The sequence below is a fragment of the Esox lucius genome, chromosome 1 (genome assembly GCF_011004845.1).
Source record: "Esox lucius isolate fEsoLuc1 chromosome 1, fEsoLuc1.pri, whole genome shotgun sequence".
In the NCBI taxonomy this organism is placed as follows: domain Eukaryota; kingdom Metazoa; phylum Chordata; class Actinopteri; order Esociformes; family Esocidae; genus Esox; species Esox lucius.
In genome coordinates, this window is record NC_047569.1 from 20,559,176 (window position 1) to 20,581,332 (window position 22,157).

The 22,157-nt window shown below is 40.7% G+C and overlaps 1 protein-coding gene across 4 annotated transcripts; it reads right to left on the reverse strand.

Annotated features, from left to right (window-relative positions):
• Positions 1 to 981: 981 nt before the first annotated feature.
• On the reverse strand, positions 982 to 21,618 carry dyrk1ab (dual-specificity tyrosine-(Y)-phosphorylation regulated kinase 1A, b). 4 transcript variants are annotated; one of them, XM_010863968.4, is made up of 12 exons: positions 20,775 to 21,618; positions 18,664 to 18,734; positions 16,637 to 16,833; positions 16,387 to 16,479; positions 9,801 to 9,989; positions 9,519 to 9,666; positions 8,283 to 8,569; positions 7,974 to 8,120; positions 7,575 to 7,715; positions 7,034 to 7,337; positions 4,814 to 4,938; positions 982 to 4,625 (listed from the first exon to the last, which is right to left on the reverse strand). In XM_010863968.4, exons 2-12 carry the CDS (start codon positions 18,671 to 18,673, stop codon positions 4,041 to 4,043), a joined length of 2,226 nt encoding a protein of 741 aa, XP_010862270.1. In that variant the 5' UTR covers positions 18,674 to 18,734; positions 20,775 to 21,618; the 3' UTR covers positions 982 to 4,040. The 4 variants fall into 4 exon arrangements, with proteins under 4 accessions (XP_010862270.1, XP_019904116.1, XP_010862273.1 ...); XM_020048557.2 differs by lacking the exon at positions 20,775 to 21,618 and adding an exon at positions 19,741 to 20,478; XM_010863971.4 differs by lacking the exon at positions 18,664 to 18,734.
• Positions 21,619 to 22,157: the final 539 nt, after the last annotated feature.

Sequence of the window (22,157 nt, forward strand, 5' to 3'; positions counted from 1 at the left end):
ATTCATTCCCAAGGTGATTAATTGTACAGCATGTGTACAGCATAATTGTGGATGCAGATGTTTTTGGACTTAAGGGACATTAAAGCTGCAAGGATGTAGAATTTCTATAATGCAGATGTTTGCAGGCCCGTGAGCCAGTGTAGGGTGATGGTTAGATGGGACTGAAGGACTGAGTTTTTTTTTTTTTAAGCTATCTTTCAATTATTTTTCTTCCGAGTTTTCAGATACCTTTTAATACACCCCGTACAGCAGGTGGCAGTATATGCACCTCAAAAGTTCGAGAGATACATATTTAAAGGCGCTGACGTGGGAGGTTAGCAAGCTAATAAAATGTTTAACATGTCAACCAAATCCCGTTAAAGTCTTGATACTAACATTAGTATTTTACACGCAGCAGGTTCAGATCATTTTCAATTACGTACTTAAAATTTTGACATGGTGCACAAAAACTCTAACATCGGCCGCATTACTTTATCGGTATTATTGCAATCATTAGTTTAGCAAGCGTTTTTAAATAGTGCCAAGGAAACTAAACCAAATCCTTGCTGTCATACTATATAAAGCTGTGCATCCGTAACATTTGTTCTTACTTTAGGATGGGGGGGGAGGGCGTGCCGTTGAAGTAGCCAATTCAGTATACCAATGAGGGTCATCAGGTATCAACTGGGTCATCAGGAGGGGCCAGCCAATGACGTTGAAGTCCAACCCAATTAACTACTTTCAAAAGGCAAATTGCTCAGGCTTTGTTCCAACACTGTACCTTTATCTGTCTTGTTTTGTTGTTCTGATCTGGGTGTTTCAGAGTGCAACTCATAACAGGCGATACCATTTGAGCTGTACATTTTAAAATGTCCACGACTTTTGTAATTGTGTAAATTCAAGGAATGAATAGCCTTGAAACAATAGACTGTATTCCAAAAATAAATACACCCTGGTGTGGGTGACGATATGGAAGGAGAGGAATAAAGACGCTCACACCAGTTCAATTAACTTCTTTTTATATCATACATAAGACTGTCTTAATATAATACAAAGGGCATTGTCATATACACAGCAAAGTCTTGACTAGATCTTACAATCTGTGGATACATGGACTTATCCTTTCCCATGCTGTTCAGTTTTATAGTGCATGTTGCGTGTACAAAAGATGTGATCGTGTGAAATCAAAAAATTAAGGAAAGTATATTCAACTGAAATCAGAGGACTTGGGCAACTGCAGGGTGAAGGATATGATAACAAATACTCAAACATTTGTGTGAAACCCACCAACATAACAGCCTTGTGGAAAATGGAACCACTTTTTTCAACCATGTGCTTCTCATACAACCAAAAAGTCAGGTTTGTAGATGTACATGCACTTACAATATACCCTGTGAAAATTAAGGTCTGAAGATGTTACTTTTCCAATTTGATTCAAACCCTACCTCATAATGTTGTCCTGATGTAGTCAAGTACCTTTGCCCAAAGGCCACGTTACACCACTGACTACGAAAACAGAGGAGAGCCTGCCCACTAGATGGTCACCAAAATTGACAAACATAATCAACATACCAGCAGGAGCAAGGTAGTGCGTTCTATACTTCCTTTATTAAAAAAATATAATTATATACATAAATTCTATTTCAACTATTAAAAAGGGGCTGCATTTCATGACAACTGCACTAGATCAGAGGTCAATCAGCATGATCTTAAACAGGCGCACACTTAAGAGTCACTCAAGTACATTTTTGTAATCTTTATTTTGGAATGTTTAGTACCAGTATGAGTGCCAGCAAAACCACTGCCAGTTTCTGAATTTCAAATCATGGGGGGTATGAAAAATGATTATGATTATAACCTTAACATTCAGATGAACAAAAATATAATTACAGGTAGCTTTACATTTGAGTTTGCCATTATACCAAGCATGATTTGCCCTTGTGATGGTCTCTCCTCTGAAATATTATGATGAAAGGGTGTCCTGCAGTCTGTGTTTAACTTAGGCTGTTATGAGCAGGACTTTGGTCTTGTTACTTTTCCAGAGTTGACAAAAAACAAAACAGACAAAATAAGCACTTCATAATCCCTGATTTAAAATAAAAACGCCTGTTCTAAAGTTTTATGGACATGCATGTCTGCCTAAGTTGAGCACGCATGTTCAGGATGTTAGTAAGAGTGCTGACATACACCCTTTCCCTTTGAATAGGGCCAGGCTTACAAGGAGATGCCCTGCCAAATTACTCCAAATAATTTAGAAAATCAGATTTACTGCAACTGTCTATACACTACCAGGATAATGAGACTAAAATAGTCTTGAGTTTCATGGCAGTAGCTAGCATGTTGACCAAATGATGTATGAAAAGCAGCTAAACCCTTTGAAATAGTATCCGTGGGGAGGGGGGGGGGGGGTGCAGAAATAGAATGCAGTTGTCTCCGTGAACCATCAGCTTCAAAAATTCTGCTACTCCGGAGCCTGCAGAGTAACTACCAATGTCTCTAAACATACCCAGGTTTAAAAAGACTCCCAAAAATAACCTACCAATTAATATGGAAACAAGTTTGTCAACATTTTGCAACAAAATCTACTCAGAATATAAGGTAGCTAACAGTTAAGTTCAACAACAGTTTCCAGTTTTGCTAAAGCAATATATTGCAGCTGTTTTGTATTGACGTTAAAATAAGATCTTGATAAACTTTGCGTCAAAAGTGGTGAACTGCTACATTATTGGTTACAGACACCTAAAATGCTATAAAACAACTGCTTTGGTATAAAAAAAATATCCAAAAAGGGAAAATAAATTCTTGTATAATTCACAGCATAATTTGAGGAGAAAAAAAGGCAGTCACTTAACTCAATTATTTTTAGTTTCAATGTTTAGGATGAATAGACATTTGTGCAGGTGTTCAGATGAGGAACTACATGCAAACGGGGAAAAGTAACCAAAAAAAGTAGGGACTCTGGAACAGATAGTTCTTTCTACTGCAAAATCCTTAACATTAAGGAAGTCATATTTAGGAGGTTGGTGTGTACAAGAAGACCCTGTTATGTGGGGCCCCATTAATGATAAATCTTTGTAGAGAAAGGCCTCAAAAACATTTTAATTACCTTTTCTATGTTGTTAATTCTCTTTTAAGAATTAAGGGCTGTCTAGAGATAAAAATAGAGGAAAGCCAGCTTAATTCAAATGATAATGTCCAGCTCCATCCCGTTCCAAGTCCAGAGTCGTAAGGCCAAAGGGTTATCTTATCTCAGAACCGATGACTGACAACCAGTCTTCCCCGCAATGGGCCAAATCCTTCTGTCTCCATATCCCATCTCTGCTCTCGACTGTGCCAGGGCAGGGCTGGACCCAGCTTACAGTGCCCCAGGGGCTCTGGTCCCGAGGGGGGTACGGCTACCCTCTCCCCAGAACTCCCCGAATCAATTCAAGTGGGTATCTTCCACCTGCGGGGGCATCCCATCCACTGTCTGGGCCAGCACACACTAGAGAACTTCACTGCTATGTGCTCCTCACTCACACAGAGTTATATAATACCAACTGACAACACGAAATATCACCGCAAACACTTTTGTCCTGGTCAAGCTACAGGTTTTACAAGCAGCTCTTCTGTGAAATTTCACTTTAAAAAGGGTAAAACAATCAACAACCAGTGGAACAGAAATGTCAGACGTTCCGGAGTTTGAACTAAGATGATGTGTTAGCATTTCATTACTGACAGCTACCTGTAAAACTTCCAACTTTATTCCAAAATGCTCACCAGAAGATTTTGCCATATAATAACAGATGGTGGTTATTTGTTACATGAATTATGTGAAATGGCAGATGGTCTCAATTTTACTATGGTTATTCTGCAATATTACTAAGCCACTGAGCCTAACGATTGCAAAAGTAAAAATGATGGAAATTACATATATACTTTTAACAAAGGTTCTTCTCTGTAGTAGCGGTTCAGTGATATCTCCCTTCTGACATGAGCAGCTTTTGTTCGACACACTTGTAGTAAAAAACACCACCTCAAAAATGACGCACAGGGGGACACACAGCCAAATGTCAGTGCAGTCACGAGCTGGCCATGGAACTCTGCTGCACACACACTCCAGTCATGGGAGACTCCTCCCGGTCCATGCCCTGCCTCATACTCAGATGGCCCTCTGCTAGGTAGTGGGCCGGCCCTGTGTTTGTGCCCATAGGGTATGCGGGGTGCACTGCCATGCCTGTCTCCTGCCGGGGATTGGAGAAGGCACCCAGCCCCATGCTAAGCCCGCCGTTGTGCCCAAAGTCCAGGGCACCGGTAGGCAGGTGGCGGAGCTGATAGGTCTGGTTGCCATGGTTCCCAGTGGAAGAGGAAGATGTGGAGGAAGAGGAGGCCGAGGAAGACAGGGAGGTCATTGACAGATGGCCATGCACCACCTCCATGGAGTCCTGTGTGGAGGCGCTGTGTGTGGGGGAGGCGTAGTGCCGCGGGCGGGGCCGGGTGGCCATCACCTGCCCGTGGTGATGTGGGTGGGAGTGGGGATGCAGGGCCTTGGGGTGCTGTGGGGGGACATGGAAGGTGGTCTCCTGTACTGGGTGGGTTTCTCCAGCCACCGGCTCTGGTCCAACACCGCCTCCCCACACCAAAGGGGGAGGGTAAGGCTTTCTTGCCTGCCATTGCACCACAGATAGACATCAGATGAATTCATGTCACTTTAAACATGTCAAATACCTCCTGGAAAATGTTGTACCATTATACTCCCAGTGCATTCAATTACATACATTGCATAGTTATTATAACAAGGACATGACAGCTTTAATTCTAATTCGCTTTCGTATGAATGAGAAAGACATGTCACCTGAGGACAGAGGGTGTCACCGTCAATGGGTGGCAGTGCCGTGCCAAAGTGCCCTCCACTGTGCAGGTGGTGATGGGTGGGATCTGACCTTGCTCTGCCGCTGGTACTTGTCCCAGAAGAACCTCCTATAAGAGAAGAGGGCATTATCAGTCATCTCCCCCAACTAATGTAAAAGACCAATTGTGCTTCTATTTTCATGTCCAGATACCTGGCCTAGCTGACGTGAGCAAGCTAGCTACAACTTCTATAGTATTATAGATAATTCAGAAAAAACCTGGGGTATCATCTATCAAAAGCCCTATTTACATTCTGATGCATTTTGAACATATTGAAGAAGACTAAATGCTAAATTATTTTGTTGTGTAAACTTACAGATCAATAGTTCTAGACACCACCTTCCAAGGAAGCGTGCTCCTCATTTTCAATCGATCTTCCCAGAAGTTTGCAAGGGTGAAGACCATTGTAACGTAGATAAGCGTATATAGCGTTTTAATGTCTCTTATAAAGTAAAAAAGCCTCATATTGGGGCAGTGCTTTAAGGCTTTTTTTTTTTTACCAACTTGACCACCCAACGTTCTAGGCGACTCTACCTTTGAGTGGGTGAGATGCCCCATGGGTGATACTGGCCAGCATTTGATAGAGCTGACTTCCTGGTTGGAAGAGCATTGTTGTTAAAGCTGATTGGCTTGGAGCGGATGCCTATAATGAAAGTCTGCGGTGATATTACTCTCCTAATTCTGCAATAAGACAGCTCTGTAGATGTCATATAACCTAACACACACACACACTTAAATATCAAGATGAGGACCAGGAATTTAATACCATTGAAGGGGCCATATGTACGATTTTTACTATACTACCAGTATAAACTGTGTATGTTTTCTGGTAACTTATGTTAGAGCAGGGTATCTGCGCTGATGAAATAATGGCAGATTAGGTAAGGCACTGACCAGTCTTTCAAAAATAGTGCAAGGCGTCCCAGAAAAGCACACAGGCAGTGATATAGTAGAACTCTGCTGCCATCCATTCCAATGAACGAATCAGTCGTTCAAATGAACAATAAAATTGAGTCAGTCGTTCACGAGGCCTTTTAACAAATCCTCAGTGTATGTTTTCATAAGTGCATGTGTGTGTATCATCACACTTAATAATCCACTTGCTGCATTCATTGTTCCCGGCATCCAGTTACTAGTTATAAACATGCATTTATAAATGCTTCTGGTTAAAAAGATGGACGGACCACCGTGTACAAAATCAATGACGTAGAAATTCTCTGCAAGTCATTCGACTGAAAGGTAGAGAACGAGTGACTAAAAAGGATTTGTTACTCGAGTCAGTAAAAAGTAGGTAAAAAATAACAAACCGTTAGCGAACTGCACATGACTAGGGACAGCATAGCTGTTGAAATTTGTGGCTGCTGCTCCAGGACACTGTTCCACCAGGTCACCACGTCAACCAGCAGCTAGTGTAAAGGCAGGTCAAGCATATTCTGCTTCTCTTTAAACACATGGCTGGCAGTAGTTCTACAGTGAAAAAAGGTTGCAATGCGCCTCACCCGGCCAAGAAAGCGTGTGATTCTTTGAAGTTTGACTCGACATGAAGCAGCTCCACCAATGCCACTACACGTATCATGTTAGCATAGAAAATGCATAGACTTATAAAACCAATTTCAGGATTTAAAGAATCGATTTCAGATTGTCCCAAAGAAAAATCCCAATTAATTGCAACCGCCACCCCCCCCCCCAAGCCTTAGTGTTTCAAACACTATTTTCCCACAAATGGTTCAGAATGCCTGAGGTATTCCCCATTTCAACTTTGTCTATCAATTTGCATTGACTTGCAATAGCAGTCGTGTTATTGTTTAAATTCTGTCTGGTAAACGTTAGAGGCAGGATCCCACACAAAATTACTATTTTACCTAACACCATAATGACAAAGGAAAACATTTAAGGGAAAGATGCATTTTGTAGATTGATGGCAATTTATTAAGCATCTTTATTTATTATAAATTAAGTCTGTAGCACAACAAAACGAGAAACTGAAGGGGCCTGAATCATTTCCGATTGCAAGGCATATCTTTTAAAATGGCTGAATTAGGACTTTTCACATTTTAATTAATTCAATTATTAATTAATTTTTGTAAAGAAAAATTCACATTACGATGTGACAACCAAAATATTCAGAGGGAATAATTTTTTACATTATTCCAGGACGTGTTACCTGAGCTGGAGGAAGTGCTAGAGGTAGTTCCAGAGGACTGGGACTGCTCCAGCGCTGGGCTCGTGGACACGCTACTGCTCGTGTTGGTTCCCTCATCTGCAGTCTTTTTGAAAAAGCTGTGCTGCAGGGCATAGTAGGGCTGAATGCGGCTCTTGGGGTCGTAGTCCAGCATCCGCAGAATGAGATCCTTGAACTTCAAGTAGTCAGCGACAGCATGGCCAGACTCCCCTGCCCGGCGGCCACCTGGGCCCCCGGCTTCCACACCGAGGATGGAGTGGAGCTTCCGAGAAGCTGGAGGCTTATACTTTAGAAAGGAGAGTCAGGAATTGGGTTTTAGGGCCTTACATAAAAACTAAACACTACTAAAAGCCATAGTAAAGACCAATGGTTTACATATACACAAACCCTACACACACAAGCATTTATTCATGTCAACATTTGTTTTATACATGTCAGTTGTGTTAGACACGTTCTAGAATTTCAAAAACAATTTTACTAATAATACTGAGCCCTACAACAACATTCATATTTCAACACTAACCCTTTTGCCATCTTTGGTCTTCTTCACGCTCCATGTGCCATCCGATAGCTTCTCAAAGAACTTCCTGGCTTTTGGGGCTAGGTCCATAAGGTGATTAGGGGGGACACCAAGAACTTCAACAATTTTATTCATCTGGTCCACCTAAGAATAAAAGAACAACAGTGCATTAGATCAGTGTAATTCAAAGTCAAGGTCCTGACCCCACTAAATTCCAGCGCATTGTACAGTTCTCTTCGAGATGTGGGGGAAAAGAGTCCCCAACAAAACTCCCAAAAAATTAAAATAAAATGGTGGTACTTTGTTTGAACACAACTTGGTTAAATATCAACACTTGTACCAAATTAATTAATTTGGGGTTATTAAATGTGATGTCCAGCTGGCCGCTCAAGGTCACAGTACCTCATTCGCTCCACTGAAGAGTGGCTCTCCAGTGTGCATTTCCACCAAGATGCAGCCCAGGGACCACATATCAATAGCCAGGTCATAAGGCATTCCCAGCAGCACCTCTGGGGAGCGATAGAAACGACTCTGGATGTACTGGTATATCTGAGGAAGGGGACAGCCAATCACAACTCGATCTTATAATTTGCGACGGACATCAATGGGTTACAAAAACAGAATATGGTAGAAGAAAATGAAGATAAAGAACATGGCAATACTTTTTTGTATGTACAGTTTAAGAAGACAGTAGATAGTACATTGGCATACCCTCTGTCCCAGTTGGCAAGAGCTGCCAAAGTCCACTATCTTGATGGCGCTCCTTTTGGGGTTGCACAGCAGGATGTTCTCAGGCTTCAGGTCACAGTGGATGATGCTGAGCTCAGGTGTGGCAAGGAACAGCAGCGCAGTGCAAAGCTGCTGGGCAAATTTCCTGGTCAGGTTGAGAGAGACTCCACGGAAGTTGGTGTTCCTCAGCAAGTCATACAGGTTGTAGGAGAGCATCTCAAACACCAGGCAGAGGTGGTTCCGGAACATGAAGTGACGTTTTAGGTGAACTACATAACAGGGGAAAAAGCAACGCCTGTCAGTCAAGTTATCTGACAACTCCTAGCTATCCCTGTCCTAAGGCCACCTGGTTGTTACTGATCTGGGTCCTGCCTGACAACTCCTAGCTATCCCTGTCCTAAGGCCACCTGGTTGTTACTGATCAAGGTCCTGCCTGACAACTCCTACGGTCTTGGACCACAGCCTGCCTGCTAAAGCTAGAAGAGAATTTTCCACCCACCAGAATATACCTACTCGCTAAGTTTGTTCCTAGGTTCCAAGCCTACGAGAGTTTCTCAGCCATTGTTAAGGGTGGGCGGTAAGGACAGTATGCCAGTATAAATGTGTGCCACGGTATGTATTCGCCAATACCGTAACGTGCTGCGGAATACTGCTACAACATGGATTTTGACATCATTAAAAAGCGCTACGGTATCACGAATAATGCTGGCTAAAAAAAACAACAATCAAAAAGGGAAATTATAATCTGGCTAAAGAACACACACACACACACACACACACGTTGGGTTGTCCGGGGCTTCCCCTGGGTAGGGCCATAGTTTCACCCCCCCCCCCCCCAAGCCACAATGTAACTAACCAGAAGCTTGTCAAAATAATTATTTTTGTGACTTATTTCATTTGAAGAATTATATTGTGACTTGCATTTTTATATACGGTAGCAGTTACAGTAATTCATGTGGGAATATTTGAATACTACATTGTTTTGTAAGCTTCTACCTTAAGACCTTTAGCGATCCTTATCGCCCAGCCCTAACCATGTGTTATTGCTGCTTGCTCTTTTGTGGTTTTAGGATGGGTATCTGTATTTACACTTGACAACTGCTGATGTAAAAAGGGCTTTATAAACTTGTAATTATTGATGTTTGGCTGATAAAAGCTAGACTGCTGTAAAACATAAGTCCTTCATTAAAAGCTTCAAGAACAATCACAGGTCATTACCTATGTAGTATTTCATCTCTGTGTCATGTTTGTTCATGAGCTCTAGGAGGCGCACTTCAATCTGGGCTTGATTGAGAAAAGCTTTCTTGTTCTTGATTATCTTGATGGCAACCCACTCCTGCTCTGCACGGTCATATGCCTTAACAACCTACAGAAATGAGGACAAAAAAAAGACACCAACACATTTCTTGTTTTATTCACTCAACACACACGCTAAAAACTGAAAAATAATTTCAAAGTAGATAAAAAAAAACGAATGTTGAATACTTTACAAAAATGTACCTGTCCAAATGACCCTTTGCCAATCAAGGAGTCAATCTCATAGCGGTCCATCCACTTCTCCCCATTTTTGACGATGTAATCGTAGTTGTCATCATCATAGCCATCATTGAAGACCTTCCTCTCTTTCTTGTGACTGGAGTCTTCACCCTGTCCCGTTTGGTGTCGTCGCTTCTTCTTTGCATAATACACCTGATTCATAGGAAAGACCCAAATACAGACATCAGCAACTGCATGAAACTAATGCAAGCATTTGAGATTTGCTCAACCTGCAGGCACATGGTTGAAATATTAAAAGTCACCAATGAAGGAAATGTGTCTCTTCTATAAGCTTTTAGGGGGCAGCAGGGCAGTCTAAAGGTCGAAAAGGTGAAAACCTCTGTTGTTCTGTCCCTGGGCAAAGACAGTTAACCCCTTTGCTCCCAGGTTGTTGTAAATTATAAATTCGCTTTAGCATACTTGAAAAAAAACTGGATGTTTAGCCACAATACTTCCACACAAGTGCAACACTCAGCATGGCCAAATCCTGCAAGAGTGGGTGGTGAGACTGAGGGGGATGAACCACGCACATTCACTGATGAACGGCATCATGGAACATAAGCATTACTCGCGGTTGATGAACAGCGCTTTTGCATGTTAGGTTTTGATGGGTTATGACATTAAATAAAGGAAATACATTATAAAGGTTATACGACAAAATGTGAATCCAATCTCATTGATATGAAAAATGTGTACTTGCACCGGTCTTTTTAAAGTAAAAAATATATAAACTTTCAAATGTAGCCTATCATAAGGACCTGGCAACGGTGATGTTAAATGTGGAAATGTTTCCACGGCTATGCATAATTTTTCTTCATAAAACTGCCGCACTCTATCACAGAATTTTATGGCAAACTACAACGCAACTGACAAATAATGGTGCGCGTGAGGGAATTGTGATTTCACTATGCCCACAGGTTGCAATTTATTCATCTTGGTGCCAAAATGTGAATCCTGAACCCACTTATGACATGTATGTCAATTGAATGAAAGTATTTGTATTGCCATACATTTTTGTTAGTCCACAGTCTAACTAGTGCTTCAGTAAGGGGGGGGTGGAGGAACTTTAATGTAGCTCTCGCACCAACCACGCCCTCCCTGTTTGAGAAGTGGACACGAAGACAGACCGGATTTATCAAACATGACACATTTTCACTATTTGCGGTTACTCACCTTCAAATTGACAAATTTTGCTTTTAATATTTTCTTCAAAATCACAACTAAAAGGTCTACTTAATTTCAAGTTGCACATTTTATCAATGAAAAAAGGTCCTGTGTAACTCCATTGGTAAGACCAGGAAACCTGCAATGTCAGGGTTGAAAGTTTGATTCCCAAGAGGGGGATTCAAACATATAAACGCAATACTATCAGGCACCCTGAACAAGAACACCTGCAGGCTGACTTCAAAGTATATGTAAGAGACAAAGAGGTGGTGGTACAGGAAGATTTCTGTTCTGTTCATCGGTCTGTGTTCAATGGAGAAAAATATGCTATACAGTTAGGTCTGGAAAAAAATTGGACACGAACACAAGTACCAAAATATACTCAAGTTACAGTAAAATAATGAATATGGGCTTAAAGTGCAGTCTCTTGGCTTCAATTTGAGGGTATTCACATCCAAATTGGAGGAAGGATTTAGGAAATACAGCCCCTCTTTTTCAAGGGACCAAAAGTAATTGCACAATTGACTCAAAAGCTGTTTTATGGACAGGTGTGGGCTATTCCTACTTCTACATCCATTAAGCAGGTAAAAGGTCAGGAGTTGATTCCAGGTGTGGCATTTGCATTTGGAAGCGGTTGTTGTGAACCCAACAAATGAGCTCTCAATGTAAGTGAAACAGGCCATCCTTAGGCTGCAAAAAAATAAAAATAAAATAAAATAAAAGACATCCACCACAAGCAAGAACATTGGGCGTGGCCAAATCAACCGTTTGATACATAAACCAGAAAAGGAACCAGGCAACCCAAGCTCACCCGGCCTGCACTGAATGTTGTTGCCCGCACTGGATTCGAACCGGGGACACCCACATAAGAAGCTGTCTTTAGCCACTCACCATGGAACAGCATGCTTATGAAGTGTTGGTATAGCATCTCGACATTAGATAATTTTGTCACATTAACATCACGCAAAGTTTGTATATTTCGCTAGACAACATTAAGCATTTTGTTAAACTGACTAATGTTTCTTACTAAAAAGTTTACCTCCACCACAAATAGCATCTCTGAAATGTATGGCTTCTGCCACTGGCCGTTTTAACACCTTAATAGCCATTGATACAATAACTATAAATATGTGACGATAACTGACTTTTTCCATCAAGTGAAAAAACAAGACAATTGTATGGCCAGCTAGGTTGTCTATCCTGAACAAATCCTAATGCATAATTTGAAAATCCCCCAGAACTGTTTTATTTTAGGCTAGCTATAACATAGCTACTGAAGGTTGTAGCCAGCAAAGTTTGTCTATCCTGCAAAAATCCTATGGAAAATGTTGTTTTGACTAGAATAGGAGCCAAAACTCAGGACCTGTTGTTCCATAGTCCACATCTCTAACCACTACGCTATTTAACTCAGTCAGTCACACAGTAATAAATATTCTCTCTTCTAGGTCGGCAACACTTGCGCGGACCGGCAAAAAAGAATGCACTAAAAGGCCTGTACGTCCACGGAAAACAACAGTGGTGGATGATCGTAGGATCCTTTCCATGGTAAAGAAAAACCCCTTCACAGCATCCAGCCAAGTGAAGAACACTCCAGGGGGTAGGCATCTCATTATCCAAGTCTACCATAAAAAGAAGACTTTATGAGATCAAATACAGAGGGTTAACCACAACATGCAAACCATTCATAAGCCACAAGAATAGAAAGGCCAGATTAGATTTAGCCATAAAATATGTAAAAAAAAAAAAAAGCAAACCCAGTTCTAGAACAGCATTCTTTGGACAGATGAAACTAAGGTCAACCTATACCAGAATGATGGGAAGAAAAGAAGTCTTGGAACGGCTCATGATCTGAAGCATACCACATCATCTGTAAAACACGGTGGAGGCAGTGTGATGGAATGAGCATGCATGGCTTCCAATGGCACTGGGTCACTTGTGTTTTTTGAAGATTTGACAAAAGACAGATGTAACCAGATTATTTCTGAAGTGTATAAGGATATGTTTGCTCAGATTCGGCTAAATTCAGCAAAGTTGTTTGGAAGGCGCTTCACTTTACAGATGGACAATGACCCAAAATATACAGTGAAAGCAATCCTGGAGTTTAAGGCAAAGAAGTGGAATATTCTGCAATGGCCGAGTCAATCACCTGATCTCAACCCGATTGAGCAAGCAGTTCACATACTGAAGACAAAACTTAGGGCAGAAAGACCCACGAACAAACAACAACTGAAGATAGCTGCAGTAAAGGCTTGGCAACGCATCACCAAGAAGGAAACCCAGGGTTTGGTGATGTTCATGCATTCCAGACATCAAGCAGACATTGCCTGCAAAGGATTCTTGACAAAGTATTAAAAAGGAAAATTTTATTTAGGATTGTGTTAATTTGTCCAATTACATTTGAGACCCTGAAATAAGGGCTGTATATGAAAATGGTTGCAATTCCTAAACGTTTCATACAATATTTCTGCTCAACCCCTTGAATTAAAGCTGAAATTCTGCACTTCAACTGCATCTCAGTTGTTTCACTTGAAATCCATTGTGGCGGCGTAAAGAGACAAAATTATGAAAATTGTTTCAGTGAGAGAGAGACCATTTTTGTTTTGTGGCAGGGGGCGCATTATCCTGCTGAAAGAGGCCAATGTCCTCAGGGAATAGCTTTGTCATGAAAGGGTGCACATGGTCTGCAACAATGCTTAGGTAGGTAGTACGTGTCAAAGTAACATGACATGAACGGCAGGACCCAAGGTTTCCCAGCAGAACATTGCCCTAAGCTTCACATTGCCATCGCCAGCTTGCCTCCTTCCCATAGTGCATCCTAGTGTCATGTGCTCTCCAGGTAAACGATGCGCATGCACCCGGCCATCCATGTGAGGAAATGTTATTCATCAGACCAGGCCACCTTCTTCCATTGCTCCATAGTCCTGTTCTGATGCTCAAATGCCCATTGTAGGCACTTTTGGCAGTGACAGGGGTCAGCATGGGCACCCTGACTGGTCTGCAGCGACGCAGCCCCATACGCAACAAACTGCCATGCACTGTGTGTTCTGACACCTTTTGATCAGTACCAGCACTAACTTTTTCAGCAATTTGAGCTACAGTAGCTTGTCTGTTTGGATTGGACCACGCAGGCCAGCCTTCACTCCCCACTTTTGATGGGCAGTGACCTCTGCAGACTGGGAACACCCCACAAGGGTTGCAGTTTTGGAGATGCTCTGACCCTGACATCAAGCCATCACAATTTAGTCCTTCTCAAAGTCACTCAGACTCTTAAGCTTTTTTCCTGCTTTTAACATCAATTTTGAGGACAGAATGTTCACTTGCTGCCTAATATAACCCACCTACTGACAGGTGCCATGATAACAACATTATCAGTGTTCACTTTACATGTCAGTGGTCATAATGTAATGGCTGATTGGTGTATAATATATTACATTACACACACACAAATTGCTCAACATTCATACAAGTCTTAAAATACTATTGTAATCTCTAAGCAGTAAGCAATGCTCTCATAAGCAACATGTAAATGTATGCTTTCGTTTGCAGGCAGACTGTTGAGAAATCCCAAATCACCCCTTCCCCTCTGCCCTTGATTTGCACATTTATGCACACCTTCCATTTAAGTGTCCCAAAGCTGAGTGGAAATGATTGAGGTGTAGAAGCTAATTAGACCCTCCAGTCTTTACTTCCAGGGAGTATGCAACATTGCAGGCTTCATGAGCAAAATCTAATACCACAAGGTATAATGTACTCTTTCGGTATGTCTAATTTCACAAAAGCATAGAGGCATGCCAAATCAGTCAACATGTCAACTGGTTTGTCTGATTCTACGATTTTACAGTCAAAATATTGAAAACCTCAAAGCGGGCATACACGGAACCAAATCAGACATAATGGAGGTGGCAAGGCTGGACACAATTGGGAGCCGGGTCAAGATTGACTGAGATTCTGCTGCCACAAGCGGTACACTGACTGGTGTGCCTTATTGGTAATCGCGGTGATGTTGTCCTCCCACTTGAAAATATAAGAGCTGATGGTCCCTGGGAATTTAAACGAATTAGCTGAGCTAACAGCTGAGCTCTCAATCTGAAAATTGTGAGCACTGCCTGAAGTCAACCACCACCTCGAACGGTTTAGTCTGTGCAATAAATGGCCTATTACGATCTGTGGACCAGGTCATGTTGCGAACAATTTTTAATGACTCAATACTCATCCAAATAAATCTACAAAATGGAATCATCCAACAAACTAAAAGTATCAGAAATGTCCCAGGGGGTCCCTCTATGAATGTATAGAACTGAAGCTAGTTCAATCTTTGACAACCATACTCCCTGCAAACTCATGTAAAAACGGTTTTGAAGGCCAGGATAAAAACATTTTTAATATTATTATTAGCATCTTGTAGTTAAAACATGACACCCATTCATTATTCCAGTGCATGGGGAACTGTAGGTAGACAATCAGGGTATCCCCCACTACTTTGCAATACATTTAAAAACTTCCAGATTGGAATCTAGAGGATTTCATATTGTCGAGTACGTCTTACCTGGCTTGGAACAAGCCTAGCCAAAATCCAACTATGGAAACATGAAGTCAATAATAACTTAACTGAGGAGAAGCTAACAGGACAATCCCAGCAAAATTAGCAACCCACCTTAATTTTCTAATATGTCCAAAATACACATTCCAACTTTACACAGAAAGTCAGGGTTTTACATCATTTGATCATGTAAAAAGGCTATATCCTGACAGGTATTTGAATTTATTCTAAAGCTCTTTTTGCGATCGCCATTGTGTCAATAGCAAAATATTCCTGATCCCATCTCCTGTGGAAACTTAATAAAACAGTCTACCTGAACGATTCTCTTGTTAAAACACAGCAGTGCTCCCCAAGCTTGTTGGCCTGAAAAACAGTGAGGGCCCATATAATACAACGTCGCAATGCAAGTTCTCAGCAAAGCCATACCGAGGCAACAGGCGGAAAGAGATTAATGCTAGTGAAAGAACATTTCTGGAATGAACAGCCATGCGAAACAAATGTGATTGATGGAGGTTTTCTTCAAATAAAATTTTGGATACAGTCACCCACCAAGTCTGATCGAACTCTAGCTCAGAGGATCCACTACAGAATGTTTTTATCCAACCCAGTTGGGCACAGGCTTTGACCATGGTTAATCAGGTTTGGCAATGTCCGTAAAGACCTATACCTTACATTGGTTGCCTGCTCTTTGCAAAAGAGGTGAAAGTGATTAGAGGGCAGGCTCCGTAAAAGGGGACTCTTCTCATTCCTCAAGAGACATGTGCAATTGTTTCTTTGAGCTTTTAGGAGATTAAACAAATGCCACTCAGATACTAAAACAAGTACTTGAAAAAGAACCAATCTCACCTCATTGATGTGTTTATAAGTTTTGATTAGATCTATGGAGAGCTTCCGCAGGGGAGCCAAAGTAGGGTCACGAAAGCACTGGGGCATGTGCCTCTGTATCAGCAAATCACAAAAAGAAAAGCATTAATATCTGACAATTAAAAATACTAAAATACTTTCAAGTTTGGTAATCTCTTTGTCAAGTGTTCGCTCCGTTTGTGTCTATGTGTAACAAACTGTACGGTCTGGGCCATGCATGTTGTCTATATACCGGGTTGGCAGTGAGCTGTTGCGTCTGTTCGCTATATGGTAGGACCGCAGCAGTTTGGTCAGTGCTCGGCTGGTGGCGGTCACTGTACTGCTGGTGCGTATGGGGCATTGGAGCAGCCATCTGAAGACCAGCAGCGTGGAAAGAAAAAGAGGGCGCAAGCCGGACGGACGAAGGTTTGCATGCTGAAGTCTCTCCTCCTGAAAGAAATCAACATTGACATGACTTAGGGCTGAATAAAAAGAACGTTACAGAAACTTTACCTGAATAAGATGTATATAAACACACACCCACAACATCACATTAAGGGCAAAAAGTGTACACACTTCAGAAAACTTTAAGCCTTCTAATAACAATGATTATCAACTAAAAATTCTGAAATGGGAAACTAATCAGTCGTAACTAACACGTTACAGTCAGTGTAATTTACCTCATATTGACAGGAGTAGGAAGACACAGCCTAGGTTTCTCTTACTGTGAAATAGTGTGATTATTCAAATGATTTTATATTGTTTGTTGCATGGAGCATACATGAGGGGGTGCTGACAGAACAGCCTTTTGTATTGCAGGGTCTGTATGGCTTACACTATATTTAGGTCCTTTTACATAGTGTATAGAATTAAAACTAATTAATAATCAAACAAGTACATTACAATGATATAGAAAATAGAAACATTCAACCTTTATGTGCAGAAAAAGGGGTATACAATATCAAATAAAAATGAAACATCTATACTCCGCAGGAAGGGAATCATCATTCTCTTTATGTGAAAAGGAATCAAAAATTATAAATAGCATGTTCATCTATCAGCATCTCTCACCAGACAACAATTCAACAGCGCTACACAGTAACCACTATTCTGAATCCCAGCAACAGCACCTAATTAGCATAGCCTATCACCACAGAGATACAGCGTGATTGGCAAGCCCATCAATGCACAGGCCAATCACAAGGCAGTATGCAAATAGCCTACTTTTGTCTGCCAGGGCAGAGCAGCTCCCATTTTCCAATGAGGAAAACAAGAAATAAACAAGAAATAAAATGAACTTTGGCACACTTAGAGGCTGCTTTAACACCTAGAGCCTGACAGCAAAATAGCAGCCTAGCCCAAACCAGCTTCCCTCTAGGAAGAAAAAACTAGAAACAGAGCGACCCGGCTGAGGAAGAAAAATATTCTGATATTAAGAGAACATAGAAATAAAGATGTAAGGTACCTACATTCCAAGAGAATCCAGCTTATGTCATCAAATTGTTATATGCTATATGTGACATACCATACAATAATAATTGTATTACATATAATAGATCTGGGGATGACCTAAGAATCTGACAAAAACACAGTAGCCTATACCAAGCACATTCATCCTTAGATAACAGTACCATTTTCATAAAACACTAAAAGTACAATATTAAACATGTAATAATATTTAGGCATTTAGAAAAGTATTTCTTAATAAATATGAGTCTGGGATGGACAGGTCAAACATGTCCTTTGTGTAACAGTTCAATAACAATGCTTACCAATTGTTCAAGAATGCTTCTTCTAAGCCCAATATATATAACTGACTGGAATTTCAATCTTTCCCACTTTCTTGGCTGACATCTTGAGGTGCACAATGGTTCTATTTTAAACTTCACTCTATTTCATGTAATCCCAACTCCAAATTGTAAGCTTAATAATGCAACAGAAATTTTGAAGGAGAATCCACTGTAACAGTTGAAAAGACAACATGTCAGTGTTAATAAAGGATTTAAAGGGACTGTATCTAAACACGTGGAAAGTCTAATATATAACATCAATTGACAGTCACTGCCATAACTGTGCTAAAATGTTTCAATTATCTGCTGGAAATGTTTATGAGCTGCTCAAGATGAATTGTGCTAAAAACCAGAAAGCTGTTAAGTAAGACACTAACTACTTAAATAACAGATTTTCCCAATGGCCTGTGCAATTAGAGGTAATTTGTGAAAAAAATTAAGGCTGCTTCCTCCCAACCAAAGAGTATAGACTTCATATATTGCCGCTAACCTGGATGCATCGTCTCCTGTAAAATGTCATATCATCCTGTGGAGGAGAGTCCAGCAGCAAACCACAACCCACTACAAAGAACAAAAAGAAATCAGTATCATTGACTGTGCATTTAAGGTGGAATTTGGCAAAAGGGGGAAAGACATTGCAAAGGCTTGAAGGGAGCCATTTAAAAATATAATAAAAATGTACTGGGAAATATATAAAAAAAGCCTCTATTGACTCAAACAATCCACTTTTGCCAGTCAGTCACCATGACTAGCAAAATTCATCTTTGTGTAAGGCTGATTACTTTTATGAGAACAGATGCAAATGTTTCACTGAGACAGTTGCCTTCCTAACATACAGGTGAAGTCCTAACACACAGGTGAAGTCATGCTGACCACTGTATGGAACAAGTACAAATACACATCTCCATTCGGGTACGTATGGGCTCATCATCAATGTCTTGAGCTTCAATTAACTTCATATCATTATCGTTACATGCCCTAATAATGCATCACCAACAACAAAACAACTACCTAAATACAATTTAGTTTGCAAACTAAAGTATTTTCATTGGGCAAAGGTTATCAAAGCATAAGCCTACACTGCAATGCAAAAGTTTGTTTTGAATGCAAACGATTCATTTTAAATTATTCAGACTTGTGAAAGTGATAATACTTCCGACGGCTCTACCAACCATAACCAAAATACTACTTGCTTGTAACCATAAACGATGTACCTACTCACTTGTAAACCAAAACAGTTTAAGTATTTAATATAGGATCAAAACATATCCCGTTTTCAGGACCCACTTATGGACAGTTCCTTCCTCTGGTTATTACTGGGTCAAGGCAAGAACATAGGCCTGGCTAGATTGATAAAGCGTTATTATACAAACCGTATGCAACTAGCTTACACATCAGTAGGTTTAATTGAATACGAACTAGTCCTAATAAGTCAATCCCGTAACCTTTTTGTATAAAACAGTAAGTAGGCCGTACCTTACAAAGGTAGTTGTCTAGTCTCAAAACGGGCTGTCATCCATAGAAATAAGGAACTTGGTAACTAGTGTTAGCTAGCCTACCTACTTACAAGTGATGGAGTATTTCTCGCATGGTTTGAATTCGAAAGCAAATCATCGGCTTAATTTAACGTGTGGTATATCAAGAGCAGAAATGTCAGTGGCAATGTCTTCGCTTATGACGACAAATACAAGCTACAGTATTTTACAGTAGCTCCCTAGTTACCCTTCTAGCTTAGTAACGTTAGCAAGCAATCTTGATTCCTTTCGCCGGAGTGAGTGCAGTGACGATATGTTTTGCGAGCGAGCTGTGAGTGTGTAGCTAGTATGGGCCTAGGTAGCTAACGTTACGTTAACGTTAAGCGACCATCTAACTAGCTGGCTGCCTAACTACCAAGCCAGTAACACTAGATATGCCACGAATTGTTCCTTTGAACGTGAGCCATCAACTTACAGTACAGTAACGTACAGTAGTATGTTGAAATAACGTTTGCTACCACAAATATTTGCCCCTGGCCTTTACAGTACCGCAGGTTGTTAACTACGACAACTAACAATAAACGTTGTTACCGTCACAGTAGTTAGCTACAGTAGTTAACGTAACGTTTGCGTTGATTGGACGGATGAACATTTTAAAACTGGCGAACGTTAACACTTTGACGCAGCGTTCGTTAACGTTAGTTAGCTAACGGTAGGCAGTTAACCTTGATTGTAACACTGGATATCTAGTATAATAAAGCAATCATAATGGTCCAAGTTATTACCTAAATATTTTGCTAGCTATCTAGTTCTTACGTTAATTACACTAGATACATAGTAACTAGCATTCTAACGTATATGTAAGCAAATCAGCCGTACTACTAGCTAACTAACGATGTTAGCAAATCGTAGGCAGTAATTTTACCTACAATACATTCAGACGACATGATCCGGTCAATGTAATGCGGTTGCTGCTTATTAGCTAGCTGTTAGCAAGTATGACCGCAACAAGCTACCTACTGTAAGTTATATTTGCTTGATAGCTAGCAATCAAAAACACCAAGTAGCCGTAGAAACGTAGCTATATACACAACACACAATTAGCTAAATAATATGAAGGACTCACCTCTGATGGCACGATCTTCATTTAAAGTCAAATAACCTGTATGATGAGGCAACTTATCCACTTTGAGTTTCTCCACTCCCCAGTCGCCAGCTAACGTTAGCGTTAGCAGTCACAGACACCCCAATTCCCGTATCGCGAAGATGGTCTCCTCCACTGGCCAGCCAAGTCAAAAAGATTGGCCAGCCGAGTAAAACTTATTGAGGACCAAATGCGTCCACTCAACTTCGACGACCATCAGTTGATGTCTAGCTAAAGCCAACTAACTCATTAGGTAGATAACTTGCATGCTACCTGACTAACGTGGATAACTAGCAACGGTAGCCAGAAAGAGTCTGTACTGTAGCTAACGCTAGCTCCCGAGCAACAGCAATTCAACCGCTAAATAAATGTTGTTACATCAATATTGTTCGTATTCTTGCTAGTTCAACACGGAAAAAAAACGGACGTATGCAGTCATAACAAAAAAAACGAAGACATCAAAAACATTAAACAAATATACTGCCCTAACAGATACGATTATTTTGGACAATAATTTGTATGTCAATTTTCACAAAATGGCGCGCGTTCCAAACCTGCGCAGTGAACCGGCCCGGTAACGTAGACCACAGACACGGGCAGGCGAGTAAGTGTAGCTTCGCCCGAATATATTGAAACTATGCTAAATCATTTGCCTTTTGATTTTCTTAATCCGATCAATTCGACCCAATGTTTTCAACACAAATGTAAATGGTATATCCAGTGATTTCATTATTCCGGCGGGAAGGGAGAATATTTGAAAAGAATCGGCAGAAAAAAAAAACTTCTGACAAAATGGCGATGGCCTGAGCTGTTACCATGACAACTGTCAATCAAACTATCAAATCCCCGGATGAACCAATGACGAGTACGTTCATAACTTGTCAACCAATCAGTAATTCTAATGAAGGTCCGATAACACTCATCTGTACATTCTTAACAAACATGCATTAAAAGGTGCAGGAACTTCTATAACTCCAGTAGTGTTTTAACTAGTTTACATTAGTGACAAACCTATTATTTAATTATTTAGCTAATTCCAAGTGTGCATGTAATGTAATAAGGGATTTGTGTAAAATTAAATGCTTTACATGATTTACATTTATCTGCATACTATTTAAGTATTTATTGTTTTAAAACATAAACATCAGAGGGACTAATCTCATCCCTAGACATAAAAGTCTGATGGAAAAATCCTTATTCTACCAACCATGTCCAAAACACACCTTACTCCATTTGTCTGCATGCAGTAAACAGTACACGTTTTTTATGCTGCTATTGTTATGTATGGACTATTGCAGTACATACATAATGGTGGTCTTCTATAAATCAACCCTACCTTGTCAGAACACGACCGATTGGCTCAAA